Source organism: Acanthochromis polyacanthus, chromosome 8, assembly GCF_021347895.1.
Source record: "Acanthochromis polyacanthus isolate Apoly-LR-REF ecotype Palm Island chromosome 8, KAUST_Apoly_ChrSc, whole genome shotgun sequence".
Taxonomy (NCBI): domain Eukaryota; kingdom Metazoa; phylum Chordata; class Actinopteri; family Pomacentridae; genus Acanthochromis; species Acanthochromis polyacanthus.
This window is the reverse complement of record NC_067120.1, coordinates 25,564,419-25,583,572: the sequence shown is the minus strand read 5'-3', so window position 1 is coordinate 25,583,572 and position 19,154 is coordinate 25,564,419. Positions and strand designations below refer to the sequence as shown.

Below are 19,154 nucleotides of genomic sequence, written 5' to 3'. Positions count from 1 at the left end.
GGTTATTTAGGGGTTTTTCTTCTGCTGTTAAACATAGTGGCTGGGCCATTTTTTACCCTAAGACAACACAAGAGTTAATGGCAGAGAAAGTGAGACTGGTCAAAACTGAAAAAAGACCCTCCAGAGTGCAGTAATCTAAGACTGTAGCAAACCTTTCAGCATGGCAGTGACAAAACAATGTGACAACACACTGCAGTGTCCTCAGGAAAAGTAACTGTCCTTCAGTGATCTATGGGTCAGACAGCTGTCTGTTCTCCTGTTGCAATCTACTGAAGTCAAGGCAGCCAACATCAGACACACTGGTCCTTTTTTGGTCAAGGACAAATGTCTACTATGCCATGTCTCTCAGCTGAATCGGCAAGAATTTTGAACTATAATCACTTAATCTGACATGCTGGGCATCTTATCAGAATTAAGTGTCTGATAACATAAATTCTAAGCGACTTTGGCAGCATTCATCATTTTTGCCACCAGTTTTCAGTTGGGCAGGAAGTGCACTTGTCACTGACCACTTTTACAGTTGATAAATGAAAAAGAGCATAGCCTCCTGTTAAAGCCTGCATTAACAGGAGCCTACGATGGGGTTGCCCGCTGATTACAGTGAAAACAGACTGGATCGAGGGAGGAGACATTTCCTGTTTTAGGATTGTTTTTAGGAAAAGTCTGGTCCAGTCTCCCTGTTAGACGTCACTTCCTTCCCTTTCAGGCATTATCCAGTAGAAATTCTTCTTATTGTAAATGATACACATCAGAAACACTCCAGTTTTAGCCAGTCGTCTGGTTAGAGCAAGTAGGGATGTCGAAATTTCTGTAAAACCCTGCAAAAGTGAGTAAAGTATTTCACTTCCAGCTTTAATCCATGTAAACTCATGAAGTAAGTGTGTGTGTGTGTGTGTGTGTGTGTGTGTGTGTGTGTGTGTGTGTGTGTGTGTGTGTGTGTGTGTGTGTGTGTGTGTGTGTGTGTGTGTGTGTGTGTGTGTGTGTGTGTGTGTGTGTGTTGTTTCTAGGCCAGGTGACTAATGGATCCCTCTGGTGGGTAACACAGAAACAGTGGTGTAGCACTGTAAGGAGTGCTGTTATCAGAGTGGTAATCAGACAATGGGTTAATGTGCTGCTGCTGCTGTTTGTTCATGGTGGAGACCTGCAAGAGGAATTCCACTCAGTCGTGTCATTAGAGTTTTTATACGTCAGCGCTGCTGGGAAACTTCCAAACTCAAGCTTGGGAGTTTTCACCATCAAAAAATTGAATGACAACAAATGGTTATGTGGCTTTTTTTAAAGACAATTTTTGACCTTTTTTGGTAGGACAATAGTGAGAGAGAGACAGGAAAGTGAGGAGAAGACATGCAGCAAGGGGCCATGAGCTGGATTTGAGCTCATGACCACTGTGCCAGGGATGATAGCCTGTGTTTATAGTTAGCCTGCACAACCAGTTGAGCTACCAGGGGCCTCATTGGCTTTTATGCTGATATTTTTATATTGTTTTTTTTTTTTTTTTTTTAACCTTCTTCTGAAGGCATGACCATTCCACTACTCGAGGGGTCTGGTAACTTTAATCTCTAAAGAAATTTGTCAGACGCCATGACAAAAAATAAATAAATAAAATCTTTTAAATGCAGGTAGCATTTTTAATCTAAATTTACCAGTTTTCACCACTAATGGGCCTAAAAATTCATATGTTCATTTATGCATTTATGTTCATAAATGAACCACAAGGTGGCTCTGGTTAACAATGTATGTTTACATTGACAACTTTGCATAGTAATGTAATGTTGAGACGCTTTTCTGAAACTATAGAACTACATTTGGTGCTTAACGTGATGGATTTGTTAAGTGATATTATCTTAAACTTCATGATTCATGCAGATATGTTCACACTCTGCATGCATACATTCAAGACTCCAGTGCAGTGTATGTGTTCATCACTACACACACTACCATTCAAAAGTTTGGGGTCACACAGACAATTTCATATACAGACAAACAATCACACTCACATTCACCCACTGCAGATTTTTTAACAATAAAAAATAACCAATTGTTTCAGGCGAAAGTCTCTATATAACCTTGCTTGCGGAAATACTACTGTTCAAAAGTTCGGAGTCACTTAGAAATGTCCTTATTTTTTGAAAGAAAAGCACTTTTTTTCAATGAAGATATCATTAATTCATTAATTCAATCAGAAATAGTCTAGACATTGTTCATGTGGTAAATAACTATTCTAGCTGGAAACAGCTGGTTGTTAATGGAATATCTGCATAGGGTATAGACACCCATTTCAAACAACCATCCCTCCTGTATTCTAATGGTACATTGTGTTAGCTAATGGTGTTGGAAGGCTAATTGATGATTAGAAAACGTTTGTGCAATTATGTTAGCATATGAATAAAATGTAAGTTTTCATGGAAAACATGAAATTGCCTGGGTGACCCCAAACTTTTTGACGGTAATGTAGGCTGTTACGGGAGGTAATAACTCCAGTTATTACGAGACAATAACCTGAAACTGTTTTCACATCCCTAGCTTCCACGAGCTCCTCATCATGTCTCCCATCCATCAAGAGCCAAATTCTTCTCAGCCATTATTCTTCACAGAACTTGATGCAACAAACGTCACTGTTACTGATCACTCCACCACCACCATCACCTTCACTACCTCACCCAGCACTAACACCACTGTCAACCCAGCTGCTAACTTCTTCAACGACTTGCTTAACAAGATCCCCTGTAAGTTACTGAACAGCTGCTTCATCTACACAATCCTCCATCCACACCAACCTATTTTTCTTCTTGTTGGAGTCATTCCTCTTGTTCAACTGATAGATCTGTTTCCCAGCTTCAAAGGTATCAGTTTAAATTTAATTCCTCTGATACTTATTGATGTAAATCAAACAGTTTCAAAGAATATATTGACGGCAACGAGATGGACAGCGGAGTTAAGGGTTTTAGGAAAATAAAAGAAGTTTATCTGTGAACTCAGCCCAAGCTTGAGATTATGTAGAGATCTCTGAAGAATGTTCAAAGCAGACAGCCACCTTGATATAGCTTAAAACAACAGACACATACAAGACTGTCATCTGCACAGAGCTGCAAAATCAGAGAAACAGCTGGGTTAAACAGATGGGTTTTCTCCAATCTGTATTCTTTTTTTGCCCTTAAACAGTATCATTAATGTTGCTGAGCACAAAAAAAATAACTTTTCCTGTTACAGTGATGGTGCTTTAGCTTTGTGTTACAGCTACCAGTTTTAATAATATCAACTTACGTCCTATGAACTTTTTTTTTTACTCAATTTGGCATCAACCATAAACCTCAGTGGATGTACTGAGAAAGAAGAAGCCAGTTGGAGGCCTAATTTTAAAGTAAACTGATTGTGTTTGCAGTTTACCATCATTTTTAGATGACATCCATTATTAATGGCTCAGAATTTTAAGCTTAATGACTGAATGTTTGTTACTGAAGTGCATTTCTGGAGTAATAGTTAGCATCCAAATAATATTCTTAAGCACACAATTGTGTATCTTTATGATTTTAAATTACAGAATCGCACAATCAATAATTGTTTTTAACTGAATCAAGGCAATTTCATTCTGATCCAAGCTGTGCTTTAAATATTTTTCAATGAGAACAATTCACAGAAATTGTACTTCCATAACTGAGGCTGTCTGAAATAGCTTGTTCCATTTTGAAAATCTCTGAAAATGGATAATACATGTTTATAATGCAAAGATAAATTAGACCCATCATAAACCTCTGTTCAATTCCTAAGTCATTCCAAGGGGGACTGGCTTAAGGCAATCAGTACAGATCACTTGTGTTCTATCAGACAACTATGCAGGAAGCCAGTTTTATATGCGCGTAACACAATAAATATCATACCAGACTAACCGTCACCTTGTCTTGTCTGCCACAGTGCCTCGATGGGCGCTCTACACCATCTTTGTGGCCGGTGGGCTGCTGATTCTGCTCTTCTGTCTGTGTATCTGCATAAAGTGCTGCTGCAAAGGCAAGAAGAAGAAGCAGCAGAAGAAAAAGAATGAGCAGATCAATCTGAAGGGGATGGATGGAAAAACAACCACAGCGCTAGTGAGTGAAAGAACAATGTGAATCTGATTCTGAGGTATATTCTGTGAAGCACACCAGGGATGTTACTGGGTTAGTGTTTAGGATAGTCAGTTGTGAAGGCAGCTGTCAATTCATCAAAATCAATAACTTGTAGAATTTGTACTTATTTGAACTGAATGGTTTACAGTCCTTCACATTAGCAAAGCACATTTCTGTCAGCTGATATGCTTGTTGTCTCAGCTCTGACTCTGTCATTCTCCACAAGGATAACCAGCTCTGAAAAGCAGCATTTGAGAAATTCTTACTGATGTCAGGAGTCAACAAAGTGGGTATACTATAATTGCTATTTTGTTACTCTGTCAAGGAACGCGGCAGAGTTATGTGATGATCAGCGTCAGTCTGTCTGTCTGTCTGTTTGCAACATACTCAAAAACAGACTTATGGATTTGGATGAAATTTTCAGGGAAGGGCAGAAATGACACAAGGACCAATTGATTAGATTTTCAGTGATGTGGTTTATAGTCTGGATCCACGGATTTGTTAAAGATTTCTGTATCATTGCAAGATAGTGGCATGGCGTCACTGTAACTATGACAACAAGTGAACACTACGTTATGCAATTCGGTATTCGTACATAATGTACACATGCAAAACACACCCCTGTGCTCGGCACAAGGTCATTTTGTTTGTGGGAACATCTATATCAAATGTCCACATTCTATGTTGCTGTGATTTCTGATCATCAATAACTAATAAACAAATAATGCATTTCTAAAAAAAAAAAAAAGCTGCATTTCTGAGAATGCCATATGGGGGAATGAGCAGCTTTGGCGGAGTCCTGCGCTCTCTGAGAGCTTTTTAAGTTACGGTAAATCCAGTGAAAGATCACGTCAATCTGGGACCAAAACAGCATACAGTAAAATGTCATAATGTCATACTACATCTATTAGCAGCTGTAGTTGCTGGTTACTTTTCTGATTACAGATTAGAAAACATGACATTAAAATATAAAATAAGTAAATAAAATAAAAAATTAGACTCTTCCAAAAAAATGTTTGTCGAGTTCAGGACCCCTATTCCTGTATAGCTGTATAAAGACATTTCTCCTCTGAGTTTTGTTTTTTTCTTTTGTCATTTCACTAACCGTTCACACAGCTAAAATTATTCAGTATTTTACGCAAACAGGAATAGGAAAAAGTCCAAACTTGAACATAGATTTGTGTATTAGAACTTTTTTCCTTTTGTCTCTCAAACCCTCTCACGATCCCTCAGATTTATCTTGTGACATTTTGAAAAGACTTATTCGTTAGGTTGGAAGAGACTGGACCAAACTAGGTAACTTCATGTAACCTACAACTGGTTACACCTCAGAGCCAACAAGTCCTCAAATTCATACGACCACACAGGTCATATGTAACGTGCCCCAGAATACAACCCATGAGAGCGTATTTACATTAGAGCCCCTACAGGAGACAGGAATGCATTACGGGATTTAATTCGCGAAACAGCTTTTCCCTCGCGAAATGGCTTTTTCCTCACTTTCGCAACACGGGTTTAGGGTTATGGTTAGGGTTATGGTTAGGGTGAGGGATAGTGTTAGGTAAAAGTTTGTTCATGGTGACGTTTCAGCTGAGACACCGGGGTGTCGATATTTACTCAACCGCTAGAGGTCGCTTAACGTCAAAACGTAACACTCGGTCGTAATACGGGCGTGTACAGATGACCTATGTGGTCGTTTTTTCTATGAGGACAGGCTCCTCAGAGCAGATTCAGGTCTATAAATGACTCACTCCATTGCATCAGTCTAATAAATCTAATGCAGTGAAATATATATAGTGTGAATCTATGTATTAATCTGTGTTTCAAGTTTAAAGGAGTAGAGCAACTCTGATTATGCTTATCACCGTCTAAAACGGCTTGACTGGTGTCCTTGTCTGCATGAATGATCTGAGCTAATGTGTTTTTGTACTCCTCTGGCAGGTTCAACCAGATGTGGGTGATGTTGACTACGGCTCGACCAAAAAGCAGAGAGGAAAGCTGCTCTACTCACTAGATTACAATGCAGCTCTTTCTGAGGTGATAAAATTAATGACCAATTGTTCATATTTGCAATTTTTTTAACCACTGATGTAGTAGTGCACCTCTGTAACATTCAATCAGTCAAGTCCTATGCCATTCAGTGTAGACAATCATTTCTCTCCATCTAATCTGATCTTTTGCTTTCTGAATTGTGACTGTTATCTGTTCCATATGTAGCCATGATGTCATCCCATCAATCATTTTCTTTGTCTGTCTACCTTGGCCTCTCTTCCCATTCATTTTTCCAGGTGTGACAACATATTTCAGTGTCTCTTTCCATATATGATGTGTCCAAAAATATTGATTGCCATTTCCTAATTTTGTTCAATAGTGTATAATTTGTGTTTAGTAATTCTAAAACGTCTTCACTGCTTATTCTGTTCGTATAAGATATGCATAACATATGTAAAATCACATCTCTGCTGCCATGATTTTGTTTGACATTTTTTTATTAATGTTCCAGGATTCGTATCTGTACATCAAAATTGGTAGGATGTAACAGCTGTGAGTCCTCATGCTAATGCTAATTGTTATTTTTTTGTTTGTCAGTATATTTTTCATTTTCATAAATGCTGTTCTTGCATTCATTGCTACTCTACATCTGTTATCTGCTTCACATCTCCCATCTGATGTCATCCATGAACCGAGATATTTGAAATGATGAACTTGCTTCAGTATGTCTTGGTCTAATTCTAAATTACAGGTTGTGATGACATTTTTCTTTGAAATTACTGTTACTTCTGTTGTCTTTTTGTTTAAAGATAGACCAAAATGTTTGCCTCTTTGCATTAATTATGGATACTATGGTCTGCAAGTTTTCTTCACTGTTTGCTATCAGCACTGTGTCATCTGCATAACGTATGTTATTTATGTTTTAACCGCCAATGGATACTCCCGGTAAGCCTTGTATTTTCCTCATGATGTTTTCTGTAACATTGCAAAACTCATAATACAATTTTTAAAAAGCATCAGCATCATTGTAGAAACACAGATATGGTCTCATTTACTGGATGCATTCTTCTTCCTGGCTAAACCTGTCATCTCCATTACCCACACTGCATTACTCACAATTCAGCTGGAAGAAATCTTTGATATGCAAAATCAGTGAGTTTGCCTTTAACTCAGACTCAGAGTCAGTACTTGTCTGCATTCTTTACAGCTCACAGTGGGAATCAAACAAGCCAACAGCCTGAAGGCCATGGACATAGGAGGAAGCTCAGACCCATACGTCAAAGTGTACATCTGCCCTGACAAGTCCAAAACCTGTGAGACCAAGGTGTTCAGAAACACACTGAACCCTGTCTACAATGAGCAATTCACCTTCCAGGTAGTGAGGATTTAGAGGAACTCTTAGTTTGGTTGTATGCAAATGGATAAGATAATCAATAATTTTATTGATTCCAAAGGAAATTTTGCTTGTAAAGACTTTTGGTCTGAAGTCTCAATGAAACAACCTGCATTGTTTTTTTTCGTCAGTAGCTTTGTTATTATGTGTGAACATAACATGGTAGATACAAAAATCAGTTTCGATATTCTATTTAAAATAACTCTTAAATCAATGCACATTTAAGATAAGAGACTTTTATTATTGAATAATATTTAACCTGGTGCTGAAGGCTGTTATTCAGTAATTACAACTTTCCACTGTTTATTGACTTGCTCTTGAACCTAAAGTTCCTCAAAGTGAAAAGATGATTGTGTTTCCAACCTGAGTGATCTGTTCCCCAGCTGTCCAAATCGACCCTCCTGAAGTCGGTAGTGGTGATGAAGGTGTTTGATTTCAACCGATTCTCCAAACATGAAATCATCGGTGAGCTCAGGGTGCAGCTCTGCAATGTCGATTGGAACCACGTCATTGAAGAGTGGCAGGACCTGGCTGAGCCCGCCAAGTTTGAGGTTTCTTTTTCCTCTTCCCATTTATGTGTATAAGAGTCTGAAATGTGAGTATATTTCATGATGGTAGTGTTTGTATATAGGAAAGAGTGAATTTTAATATTAGTAGCCCAGTGTCTTTTATCTTTAATTTAAAGAACGAAAAGGGCAATATGCTACTTCCTTTACAGCCTCTGCATTCCAGCATCTTCTTCTTTTCCTTTTGGCTTTTCCCTTCAGGGGTCGCCACAGCGAATCAATTGCCTCCATCTAATCCTGTTTTCTGCATCCTCTTCTCTCACACCAACTACCTTCATGTCCTCTGTAACCACATCCATAAACCTCCTCTTTGCTCTTCTTCTAGGCCTCCTGCCTGGCAATGGGAAACTCAGCATCCTTCTACCAATATATTCACTCTCTCTCCTCTGGACATGTCCGAACCATCTCAGTCTGGCCTCTCTGACTTTAGCTCCAAAGGCTCTAACATGTGCTGTCCCTCTGATGTCCTCATTCCTGATCCTATCCATCCTGGTCACTCCCAAAGAGAACCTCAGCATCGTCAGTTCTGCTACCTCCAGCTCTGCCTCTTGTCTTTTCCTCAGGGACGCTGTCTCCAGACCAAACAACATGGCTGGTCTCACCACAGTTTTGTAAACCTTTCCTTTCATTTTAGCTGAAACTCTTCTATCACACCTGACACTTTTCTCCAGCCGTTCCAGCCTGCCTGTACATACTTCTTCACCTCTTTTTCACACTCTCCATTGCTCTGGACTGTTGACCCTAAGTACTTAAAATCCTCCACCTTCTTGATCTCTTCTCCCTGTAACCTCACTCTTCCACTTGGGTCCCTCTCATTCACACACAGATACTCCGTCTTGCTGCGGCTAACCTTCATTCCTCTCCTTTCCAGGGCAAACCTCCACACCTCTAGCTTCTCCTCCACCTGTTCCCTGCTCTCACTACAGATCACAATGTCATCTGCAAACATCATAGTCCATGGAGACTCCTGTCTAACCTCATCTGTCATCCTGTCCATCACCATAGCAAACAAGAAGGGGCTCAGAGCTGATCCCTGTTATAGTCCCACCTTCACCTTGAACTCCTCTGTCACACCTACAGCACACCTCACCACTGTCTTACAGTCCTCATACATGTCCTGCACCACTCTAACATACTTCTCTGCCACTCCAGACTTCCTCATACAAAACCACAGTTCCTCTCTGGGCACCCTGTCATAAGCTTTCTCCAGATCTACAAAGACACAGTGCAGCTCCTTCTGACCTTCTCTGTACTTCTCTATCAACATCCTCAAAGCAAATATTGCATCTGTTGTACTCTTTCTTGGCATGAAACCATACTGCTGCTCACAGATGTTCACCTCCGCCCTTAGCCTAGCTTCAACTATTCTTTCCCATAGCTTCATTGTGTGGCTCATCAGATTTATTCCTCTGTAGTTGCCACAACTCTGCACATCTCCCTTGTTCTTAAAGATGGGCACCAGCACACTTCTCCTCCATTCTTCGGGCATCTTCTCACTATCTAAGATCCTGTTGAACAACCCAGTCAGAAACTGTACTGCTACCTCTCCGAGACACTTCCATACCTCCACAGGGATATCATCAGGACCAAGTGCCTTTCCACACTTCATCCTCTTCAATACCCTCCTCACTTCATCCTTACTAATCTTTGCTACTTCCTGGTCCACAACAGTCACCTCTTCTATTCTTCATTCTCTCTCATTTTCCTCGTTCATCAACTCTTCAAAGTACTCTTTCCATCTTCCCATCACACTACTGGCACCTGTCAACACACTTCCATCCTTATCCTTTATCACCCTAACCTGCTGCACGTCCTTCCCATCTCTGTCTCTCTGCCTTGCCAACCTGTACAGATCAGTCTCTACCTCCTTACTGTCCAACCTAGAATACAAGTCATCGTAAGTCCCTTGTTTGGCCTTTGCCACCTCTACTTTCACCTTACGCTGCATCTCCCTGTACTCCTGTCTACTCTCTTCAGTCCTCTCAGTGTCCCACTTCGTCTTAGCTAACCTCTTTCTCTGGATCCACTCCTGTACCTCCTCATTCCACCACCAAGTCTCCTTATCTCCTTTCCTTCCAGATGACACACCAAGTACTCTCCGACCTGTCTCCCTGATCACATTTGCTGTAGTTGTCCAGTCATCTGGAAGCACCTCCTGATCATCCAAAGCCTGTCTCAACTCTTTCCTGAAAGTCATACAACACTCTTCCTTTTTCAGCTTCCACCATTTGGTCCTCTGCTCTGCCTTTGCCCTCTTCATCTTCTTCACCACCAGGGTCATCCTGCACACCACCATCCTATGCTGTCTGGCTACACTTTCACCTACCATTACTTTGCAGTCACTGATCTCCTTCAGATTACATCGTCTACACAAGATATAGTCTACCTGTGTGCTCCTACCTTCACTCTTATAGGTCACCCTATGTTCCTGCCTCTTCTGGAAGAAAGTATTCACTACAGCCATTTCCATCCTTTTAGCAAAGTCAACCACCATCTGTCCTTCTGTGTTCCTCTCCTGGATACCAAACCTGCCCATGACCTCCTCATCTGTTTCCTGCACCAACGTGTCCATTGAAGTCTGCACCAATGACAACTCTCTCACTTCTAGGGATGCTCTGCATCACTTCATCAAGGTCCAACCAGAATTTCTTCTTCTCCTCCAGCTCACATCCTACCTGTGGAGCATACCCACTAATAACATTGAACATCACACCTTCAATTTCTAGCTTCAGGCTCATCACTTGATCTGACACTCTTTTTACCTCCAGGACATTCCTAACAAACTCCTCCTTTAAGATAACTCCTACTCCATTTCTCTTCCTATCTACACCATGATAGAACAACTTGAACCCTGCTCCTAAACTTCTAGCTTTACTACCTTTCCACCTGGTCTCCTGGACACACAGTATGTCCACCTTCCTCCTCTGCATCATGTCAACCAGCTCTCTATCTTTTCCTGTCATAGTTGCAACATTCAAAGTCCCTATTCTCAGTCCTAGACTTTTGGTGTTCCTCTTCTCTCTCTTCCTACAAACACACCTTCCTCCCTCCTTCTTCGACCAACAGTCGTCCATTTTCCACCGGCACCCTGTAGGTCAACAGCACCGATGGCGGTCGTTGTTAACCCGGGCCTCGACCGATCCGGTATGGAAGTCATACATTTGATTCGCATGTTTGATTTGGCCAAAGTTCTACGTCGGATGCCCTTCCTGACACAAGCCTCTGTATTTATCCGGGCTTGGGACCGCCACAATAAGACACTGGCTTGTGTCCCCTTGCGGCTACATTCCTCTGCATTCCAGCATATCTTGCCAAAAACAAAAAATACAACCACCAAACACAGTACTGGTTTCTACCAGTTGAAATTTTACTTTCTTTTTCTGAATAACCTTTACCAATGTCAAATATCAAAATCAACAAGTTATATTTATACATAAGTACATTCACTTCTGTAAGATTTTAGACCACTGAACTTGCCACACACTTTGTGTTGTAGATATTTATTTAATTACATACAAATTTTAAAATAAATATTTTCCCTTTGTCAATCTACTCGTAAAAGCCCATATTGCTAAAATATATATTTGCATATTTATTCATTTAAAAAACGAAACCTGAAATGTCATATTTGCAAAAGTACTCAAATCATTTATTCAGTACTTTGTAGAAATCTATTTGGCAATAGTTACAGCGTTCAGTTTTCTTGGGTAAGTCTCTACAAGCTCCGGGCAGTTTATCATATTCTTTCTGAAAGATCCTCTCAGGTGTTGTCACAGTAGGCGCAAAGCATCTACTGTTTTCATGTTTCTTCACAGAAGTTCTATGTGGTTTATGTTTATGTTTATGACTAAGACATTCAGCCCCTCCTGAAGTTATTCCACTGTTCCAGGTGGCTGCATTCTGAAGTAGGTTTTCTTTCAGGACCTCTCTGCATTTGTGGTTCCAAACTTCCATCCATCCATTATCTATACACCACTTAATCCTCACTATGGTCACGGGGAAGCCTATTCCAGCTGACTTAGGTCAAAGGTCAGATGACACCCTGGACAGGTCACCAGTCTACCACAGGGATACATAAAGAGACAAACAATCACACTCACATTTGTACCTACTGACAATTTCAGAGTTACCAATTAACCTCAGCATGTTTTTGCATGCACAGGGAGAACATTGAAAACTCCATGCAGAAAGATCCCAGACCAGGCTGGGATGCAAATTGGGGATCTTCTAGCTGCAAGGCGAAAGTGCTGATGCCAAAGTCACTGTGCAACTCCTTTTCCAAACATGCAAATAAAATTCAGTTTGCCACTGATGGACACCAGTCATGTTTCTGAATCACTGAAAGTTTAAGTGTCACATTTATGTGCTGCAGGAAGAAAACCTGGGGGAGATCTGCTTCTCTCTGCGCTATGTTCCTACTGCCAGCAAACTGACTGTGGTGATCTTGGAAGCCAAAAACTTGAAGGGCATGGATGCTGGAGGAAGTTCAGGTCAGCCAGAGACAGAATGTCATATCAAAAATAGTAACTTCTTAAAAGATTTCCCATTGATTACCTTAGGGTTCTTATATTTCTGCTAATACAGAGCATGTGTACATGTGTATAAACGTGGCTTGACTGAGGTTTAAGAGCTACAAAACCCCAAATTAATGACTATAGTAATTATTTCTTCAGATACTGTACTGTAATTTTGGATGGTGTAAAGAATAATTCATCCCAGATTAATTAGCTTTTAGTAGGAGTGTTTATTTCCTCAGTTTTGATTAAATTTGGCAACTTGTTACTTCATGTGGTATAACAAGTTCAGTGCTTAAGCTGATTGATCAAAATGGGTTGCTCAGATAGAGAAAACAGAATTATTTGTGTTGTGTGTTTTCTTTGATTATCTGAACAATTTAGTTAATTCTAATAACATAATAATACATTACATTATGACTGATTTTAATCCTCCCACAGGAAAATATTTTTTATGTATTATTTGATCATTTTGAGAAAAAATCACCTTGATTTCCACAAATAAATTTTATACCAGAATTAGACATGGGCTTTAAAAAGGTGTGAGGAAGCATATTTACTGGTCTCAGTGATTTTCTTCTGTTTGGTTTTTGTAGATCCATATGTCAAGGTGCAGCTGGCTCTAGACAAGAGAAAGTGGAAGAAAAGGAAGACGTCCATAAAAAGGAAGACGCTGAACCCTTATTATAATGAATCCTTCACTTTTGATGTGACATTTGAACAAATCCAGGTAAGTGTCATCACAAAAAAAAAAAAAAAAAAGAGGAGCCTTACTTTTCAGGATGATACTCATAACATTTTAGGAAAACAAAACAAACAAACAAAAAATAACAATATATTGTGGATTGATTATGATCATTTTGTCATCTTTTTATATCAGATTAGCGTTTGTCGGTAAAAACAAGAAATGCAAATCTGAAACAATATTGTCTATTTTTTTTTTAATTCTACAAAAGCACATCAACATTTCTTTCATAAACATCTTTACCCCTCTAACCATAAACCAAATTGGGCATAAATAGTATTAAAATGTGTGTCTTATTTTGTGAAAATCTAAGGGATCCATATCCATGATGATTTATTCCCTGAAAGCGTTATCATTAATTTTATGCATTACACTACCTGTTAAATTTGTTGAATCATTTTGTAAAAATTCTGTGATTCATTTTTAAAGTTCACTGAAAACCAGAGGCTGCCTGGAAGCAAGAAAAGATGTCTATGAAATGTAAAGTGTTATATTCGGATTCATTGTAAAGTGTTAAATATACACTACCAGTCAAAAGTTTGGACACACCTTCTCAATTAATGTTTTTTTCTTTATTTTCATGACTATTTACATTGTAGATTCTCACTGAAGGCATCAAAATTGTGAATGAACAGAAATGGAATTATGTTGTAAACAAAAAAAATGTGAAATAGGTCAAAACATGCTTTATGTTTTAGATTCTTCAAAATAGCCACCCTCTGCTTTTATTACTGCTTTGCACACTCTTGGCATTCTCTCAATGAGCTCCATGAGGTAGTCACCTGAAATGGTTTTTCCAATAGTCTTGAAGGAGTTCCCAGAGATGCTGACCACCTGTTGGCCCTTTCATCTTCACTCTGCGGTCCATCTCATCCCAAACCATCTGTATTAGTTTTAGGTCAAGTGACTTTGGAGTTCAGGTCTTCTGAGCAATACTCCATCACTCTCCTTCTTGGTCAAATAGTCATTACACAGCCTGGAGGTGTGTTTGGGGTCATTGTCCTGTTGAATAATAAATGATGGTCCAACTAAACACAAACCGGATGGGATGGCATGTTGCACGTTCTCTATGATTCACAATGGGAACCATGCATGTAGAGACCATCCAGTCACCTTTTCTGTGCCACACAAGACATGGCGGACGGAACCAAAAACCTCAAATTTGGACTCATCAGACCAAAGCACAGATTTCCTCTGGTCGAATGTTCCTTTCTTGTGTTTCTTGACCCAAACAAATGTCTTGTGCTTGTTTCTTTTCCTTAGTAGTGGTTTCGTAGCAGCAGTTTGGCCATGAAAGCCTGATTGGCACAGTCTCCTCTGAACAGTTGATCTAGAGATGTGTCTGCTACTAGAAGTCTGTATGACATTTATCTGGGCTCTAATCTGATGTGCTGTTAACTTGCCATTTCTGAGGCTGGTGACTCGGATGAACTTCTCCTCAGCAGCAGAGATTACTCTTGGTTTTTCCTTCCTTGGCCAGTCCTTGTGTGAGCCAGTCTGGTCGTAGCACATGGTTTTTGCGACTGCACTTGGAGATACATTTAAAGTTTTTGCAATTGTCTGGATTGACTGACCTTCAGTTCTTCAAGTAATGATGCAGTGTCATTTCTCTTTACTTAGCTAATTGGTTCTTTCCATAATATGGTTTCTGTCAACTGTGTACCAACCTGACTTCTGCACAACACAACTGATGGTCCCAACCCCATTAAGAAGGCAAAAAATTCCACAAATTAACCTTGACAAGGTGCACCTGTGAAGTGAAAACCATTTCAGGTGACTACCTCATAAAGCTCATCAAGAGAAGACCAAGAGCAAAGCAGTAATCAAAGCAAAGGGTGGCTACTTTGAAGAAAAAATAAAATACAAAACATGTTTTGACTAATTTCACTTTTTTTTAAAAAAATTTACAGCATAATTCCATATGTGTTCATTCATAGTTTTGATGCCTCCAGTGAGAATCTACAATGTAAATAGTCATGAAAATGAAAGTAAAGAAAAAACAATAAACAAGAAGTTTTACCAAACTTGGACTGCCCGGCGACAAAGATGACCCTTGTGACCTTGAAAATGAGGTCAAGGTCACCAAATGCAAACTTGACCTGTGTCTTATTATGTTACACGTGTGTACCAAATATGGTGAGGCTACATCAATATTTTATCGAGTTATCGCGCGGAAATCAAATTGTTACAGACAAACAAGCAAGCAAGCAAGACCATGCAGCTAAAAACAATATCTTCCGGAAAACGCAGTTTTGCCAGGCGGTAATAAGGTGTGTCCAAACTTTTGACTGGTAGTGTAACTTATTGTAAATGTTACAAGCCTGCAAAAAGCGTTTTCCCTTAAATTGCTGTTTTAGGTACCTGTTTCAAAATAGTACTTTAATTTAAATTAGAGTGAAAAATCTGTGTTCTTGTCAACTTTAGAGGATCAACCTTGTCATCTCTGTGTGGGACCATGACGACATAAGCAGGAACGACGCTTTAGGAAAGATTTTTCTGGGTTGTGACGCTACAGGGAACCAACTGAGGCACTGGGCTGACATGTTGTCCAACCCACGGCGGCCAGTTGCTCAGTGGCACAGCCTGCTGTCGGCTGAGCAGGTCAACTCTACCTTGACTCTGAAAAAGAAGATCCCAATCCCCAGCAAACTGGTTGAAAACACAAGGTGGAGTTCAAAATGAAACATTTCCGATACACAAAACCAGTAATGGGAAATTTAAATATCATTTAAAGATCACTTCTGAGTTGTTGTTTTTTTTAACTATCTGATTATATTGTGTTACATATTAAGATTTACAATTGTATTTTCATCCATCCATCCATTCTCTATACACCGCATTATCCTCACTAGGGTCGCGGGGGGGGGGGGGCTGGAGCCTATTTTAGCTGACTCGGGCGAAGGCAGGGGACACCCTGGACAGATCGCCAGTCTGTCGCAGGGCTACATATAGAGACAAACAATCACACTCACATTCATACCTACGGGAAATTTAGAGTAATCAATTAACCTCAGCATATTTTTGACTGTGGGAGGAAGCCGGAGTGCCCAGAGAAAACCCACGCATGCACAGGGAGAACATGCAAACTCCATGCAGAAAGAGCCCAGGCCCAGGCCGGTGTCAGATAGAAAATTGACCCCCATGGAAAAGTGACCCGTGGATGAAACCTCTAAGATTTGGCCTATGAAATCAACATCTTTTCTGCTTTAAAATGGGAAGTGACTCAGCTGATATTCAGAAAAAGTGTAAGATTAAGTAGAGTGTCCTCAAAAATTGGCTTGTTATTTGCTACAGAACTGAAATTCTTTGGTCACGAAAGCTGGAAACACAAATATTCCTGGACAACAACCTTTGGAGAGGAAGCACCCTTCCTAATCACGTTCTGATGAGGTTCCTTTAAGCACCAGCAGCAGACTGAAGTTGTGATAGCAGCACTAAGACAAAGAGCTTAGTTCTTCCCCTGACAGATGAAAGAAGAAGGGAGTGCAATTAAGCTGAGTTCAGCAGATGGCTCTTCCTGCTGCTTCAGACCTCCAGAGATGATCTTAGTTAAACAGCCCCTGAGCTTTCCTAGCACAAACCAGGAGAGAACTGACGGATGGGTTTGTTTTTTACTCTCTCAGAACCTGATGCTGAAATTTAACACCATTTTAGCTGAACCGGGACCTCCACAAGCATTTCATCACACTTTTTTTTAAGTTGGAGGTCAAAAAATGTGTTTTTTTTGTGTTGTGTGAATGCAGCATCACAATGTGTTGAATGAAGGTGCTGCCATGTGTGACATTGCAGACTGGCATTAGCTAATTGCTAAAAAAAAAAAAAATGGAGAAAGATTAAAAATATTGTGAATAAAACAAAGTGTTATTGATGTATCTAAATGAAAAATAAATAAAATGATGAATCATAAAATTGTTAGTTAACAGCGTGAGCTTTCCTCTTGCACGACCAACTACCACACATGACTTGACAGTGATGAGCTGAAGAGCTTGAAGAGTCTCTTTGAGATGCAAATGTCCCACCCACCCAATGTCAGCGCCACACAACCTCGGATCCACACTTACACAACACGTCACATCACACAAGATCCTCTCTTCACTTTGTCACCTTGCAGCCCTTCCAGGAAAATGCTGCTTGCTCATTTTTACATCATACAGAGCAGAGGAGACTACAGATTCAACCCGAATGCATGGGATTGTTTAGACCTGTTCTGAGAAATATATTGCAGAATCTGTATAATGTAATGCATACTGTAAAACCAAGCAAATAGGCCATGACAAAAATATTGAAAGTCACAAAAATACCAACAGTATTTATTTACCAACAGAAGACATGGAATGTGTTATTCACTGACATCAGTGGTGTACATAGATAGATAGATAGATAGATAGATAGAGACTTTTCTTTGTCATTGTGTAAATCCAACAAAATGTGTGTGCAATGTCGAGCAATCGGCAGCAGTTCAATTAATAATTACTCTGCCAAGAAACGCGGTGGAGTTATGTGACAATTGACATATGTTTGTCCTTCTGTTAACCTGTGAATCTGTCTGTGCACAACATTACTCAAAAACTGACAAACAGATTTGGATGAGATTTTCAGGGAAGGTCAGAAATGACACAAGGAGTAGATTTTGGCAGTGATGCGGCTTATAGTCTGGATCCATGGATTTGTTAAAGATTTCTGTATCATTGCGTGACAGCGGCACGGCGTCACTGTAACTATGACTGATGCTACGTCAGTTGGCTGCTGATGATCACATGATTACATAATGATCCTACTACAAATCAACCACAATCCTTTCAACTTTTTCAAAATCTAATCACTTGGTCCTTGTGTCATTTCTGACCTTCCTTGAAAATTTTGTTGAAAATCTGTTGATACGTTTTTGAGTAATGTTCCTAAATAGTCAGACAAACAGACAGACAAACTAATGATGATCGTCACATAACTCTGTCGCGTTTCTTGCCGGAGTAAATATATCAATAGACCTTCTGCTTCCTCCATGTTAGCAGATAGGTTGTGAGAAAAACAAAAAGAAAACTGACGACACCGCAGTTAAAATAAAGAACACGTGATCTCAGTAACACTTTTCACACACGTATCTCCTGCGAGATGCTGTGAGATCGCGAGATTCTGCAAGAGTGACGAAATTCAACATGGCGGCCCCCAGCTGCTCGATTAGAAGTAAACAAATCGCCGTTTTCTCGAATAATTTATATGAAAAAAACTATCTAAGTAGCCTGCTCAAGATCGCAGAAGTAGTGCTAAAAGTGGAGGAACTCGAGAGATTTATGGACGACTACTTTGTCCGGTGCACGATGGAAGAACCAGTCACCCAGAACCCGAACCCAAACAAGAGGAAGAAAGCCGACTCCGTGACTGACACACAAGACCTGCAGACCACGGATATCCAGGTAAGTGTCCTTGAATCTATTAATAAAAAACTCGATATCCTTGGTCTGCTTCACCAGGAGATTAAGGACCTGAAGGCAACCCTGGAGTTCACTCACCAGCAGATAGAGGCCCTGCAGAGAGACAACTCGGAACTCCGGTCCATGCTGACAGCCGTCACTTCAGAGGTGACTACACTTAAAAAAGAAAACAAAACCCTGAAGGAGACTGTCCTGGACATTCAGTCGAGGAGTATGCGGGAAAACCTGATCTTCTCTGGCATCCCTGAGTCCACACCGAATAACCCAGAGTCCCTTGTTAAAAACTAAATGGTGTCAGCGCTTAAAATCCCTGCAGATACGGTTAAAAACATCACTTTCCACTGCGTCCACCGGCTCGGACTCCGAGGAGGAAACCGTCCCCGTCCTATCATCGCAAAGTTCGAGCACT

General features: G+C 40.1%; 1 protein-coding gene across 1 annotated transcript; it reads left to right on the top strand.

Moving 5' to 3' along the window:
* Positions 1-2,542: 2,542 nt before the first annotated feature.
* On the top strand, positions 2,543-17,166 carry syt8 (synaptotagmin VIII). The gene is made up of 8 exons (XM_051952140.1): positions 2,543-2,726; positions 3,913-4,085; positions 6,045-6,140; positions 7,303-7,470; positions 7,872-8,039; positions 12,427-12,544; positions 13,165-13,298; positions 15,738-17,166. Exons 1-8 carry the CDS (start codon positions 2,543-2,545, stop codon positions 15,993-15,995), a joined length of 1,299 nt encoding a protein of 432 aa, XP_051808100.1. The 3' UTR covers positions 15,996-17,166.
* The last annotated feature ends 1,988 nt before the right edge of the window (positions 17,167-19,154 follow it).

Coding starts and splice junctions, on each gene's coding strand:
- syt8 (XM_051952140.1), top strand. CDS start 2,543: ATGTCTCCCATCCATCAAGAGCCAAATTCTTCTCAGCCATTATTCTTC. Junction 12,545..13,164: donor GGATGCTGGAGGAAGTTCAG/GTCAGCCAGAGA, acceptor TGGTTTTTGTAG/ATCCATATGTCAAGGTGCAG. Junction 13,299..15,737: donor TGACATTTGAACAAATCCAG/GTAAGTGTCATC, acceptor TGTCAACTTTAG/AGGATCAACCTTGTCATCTC.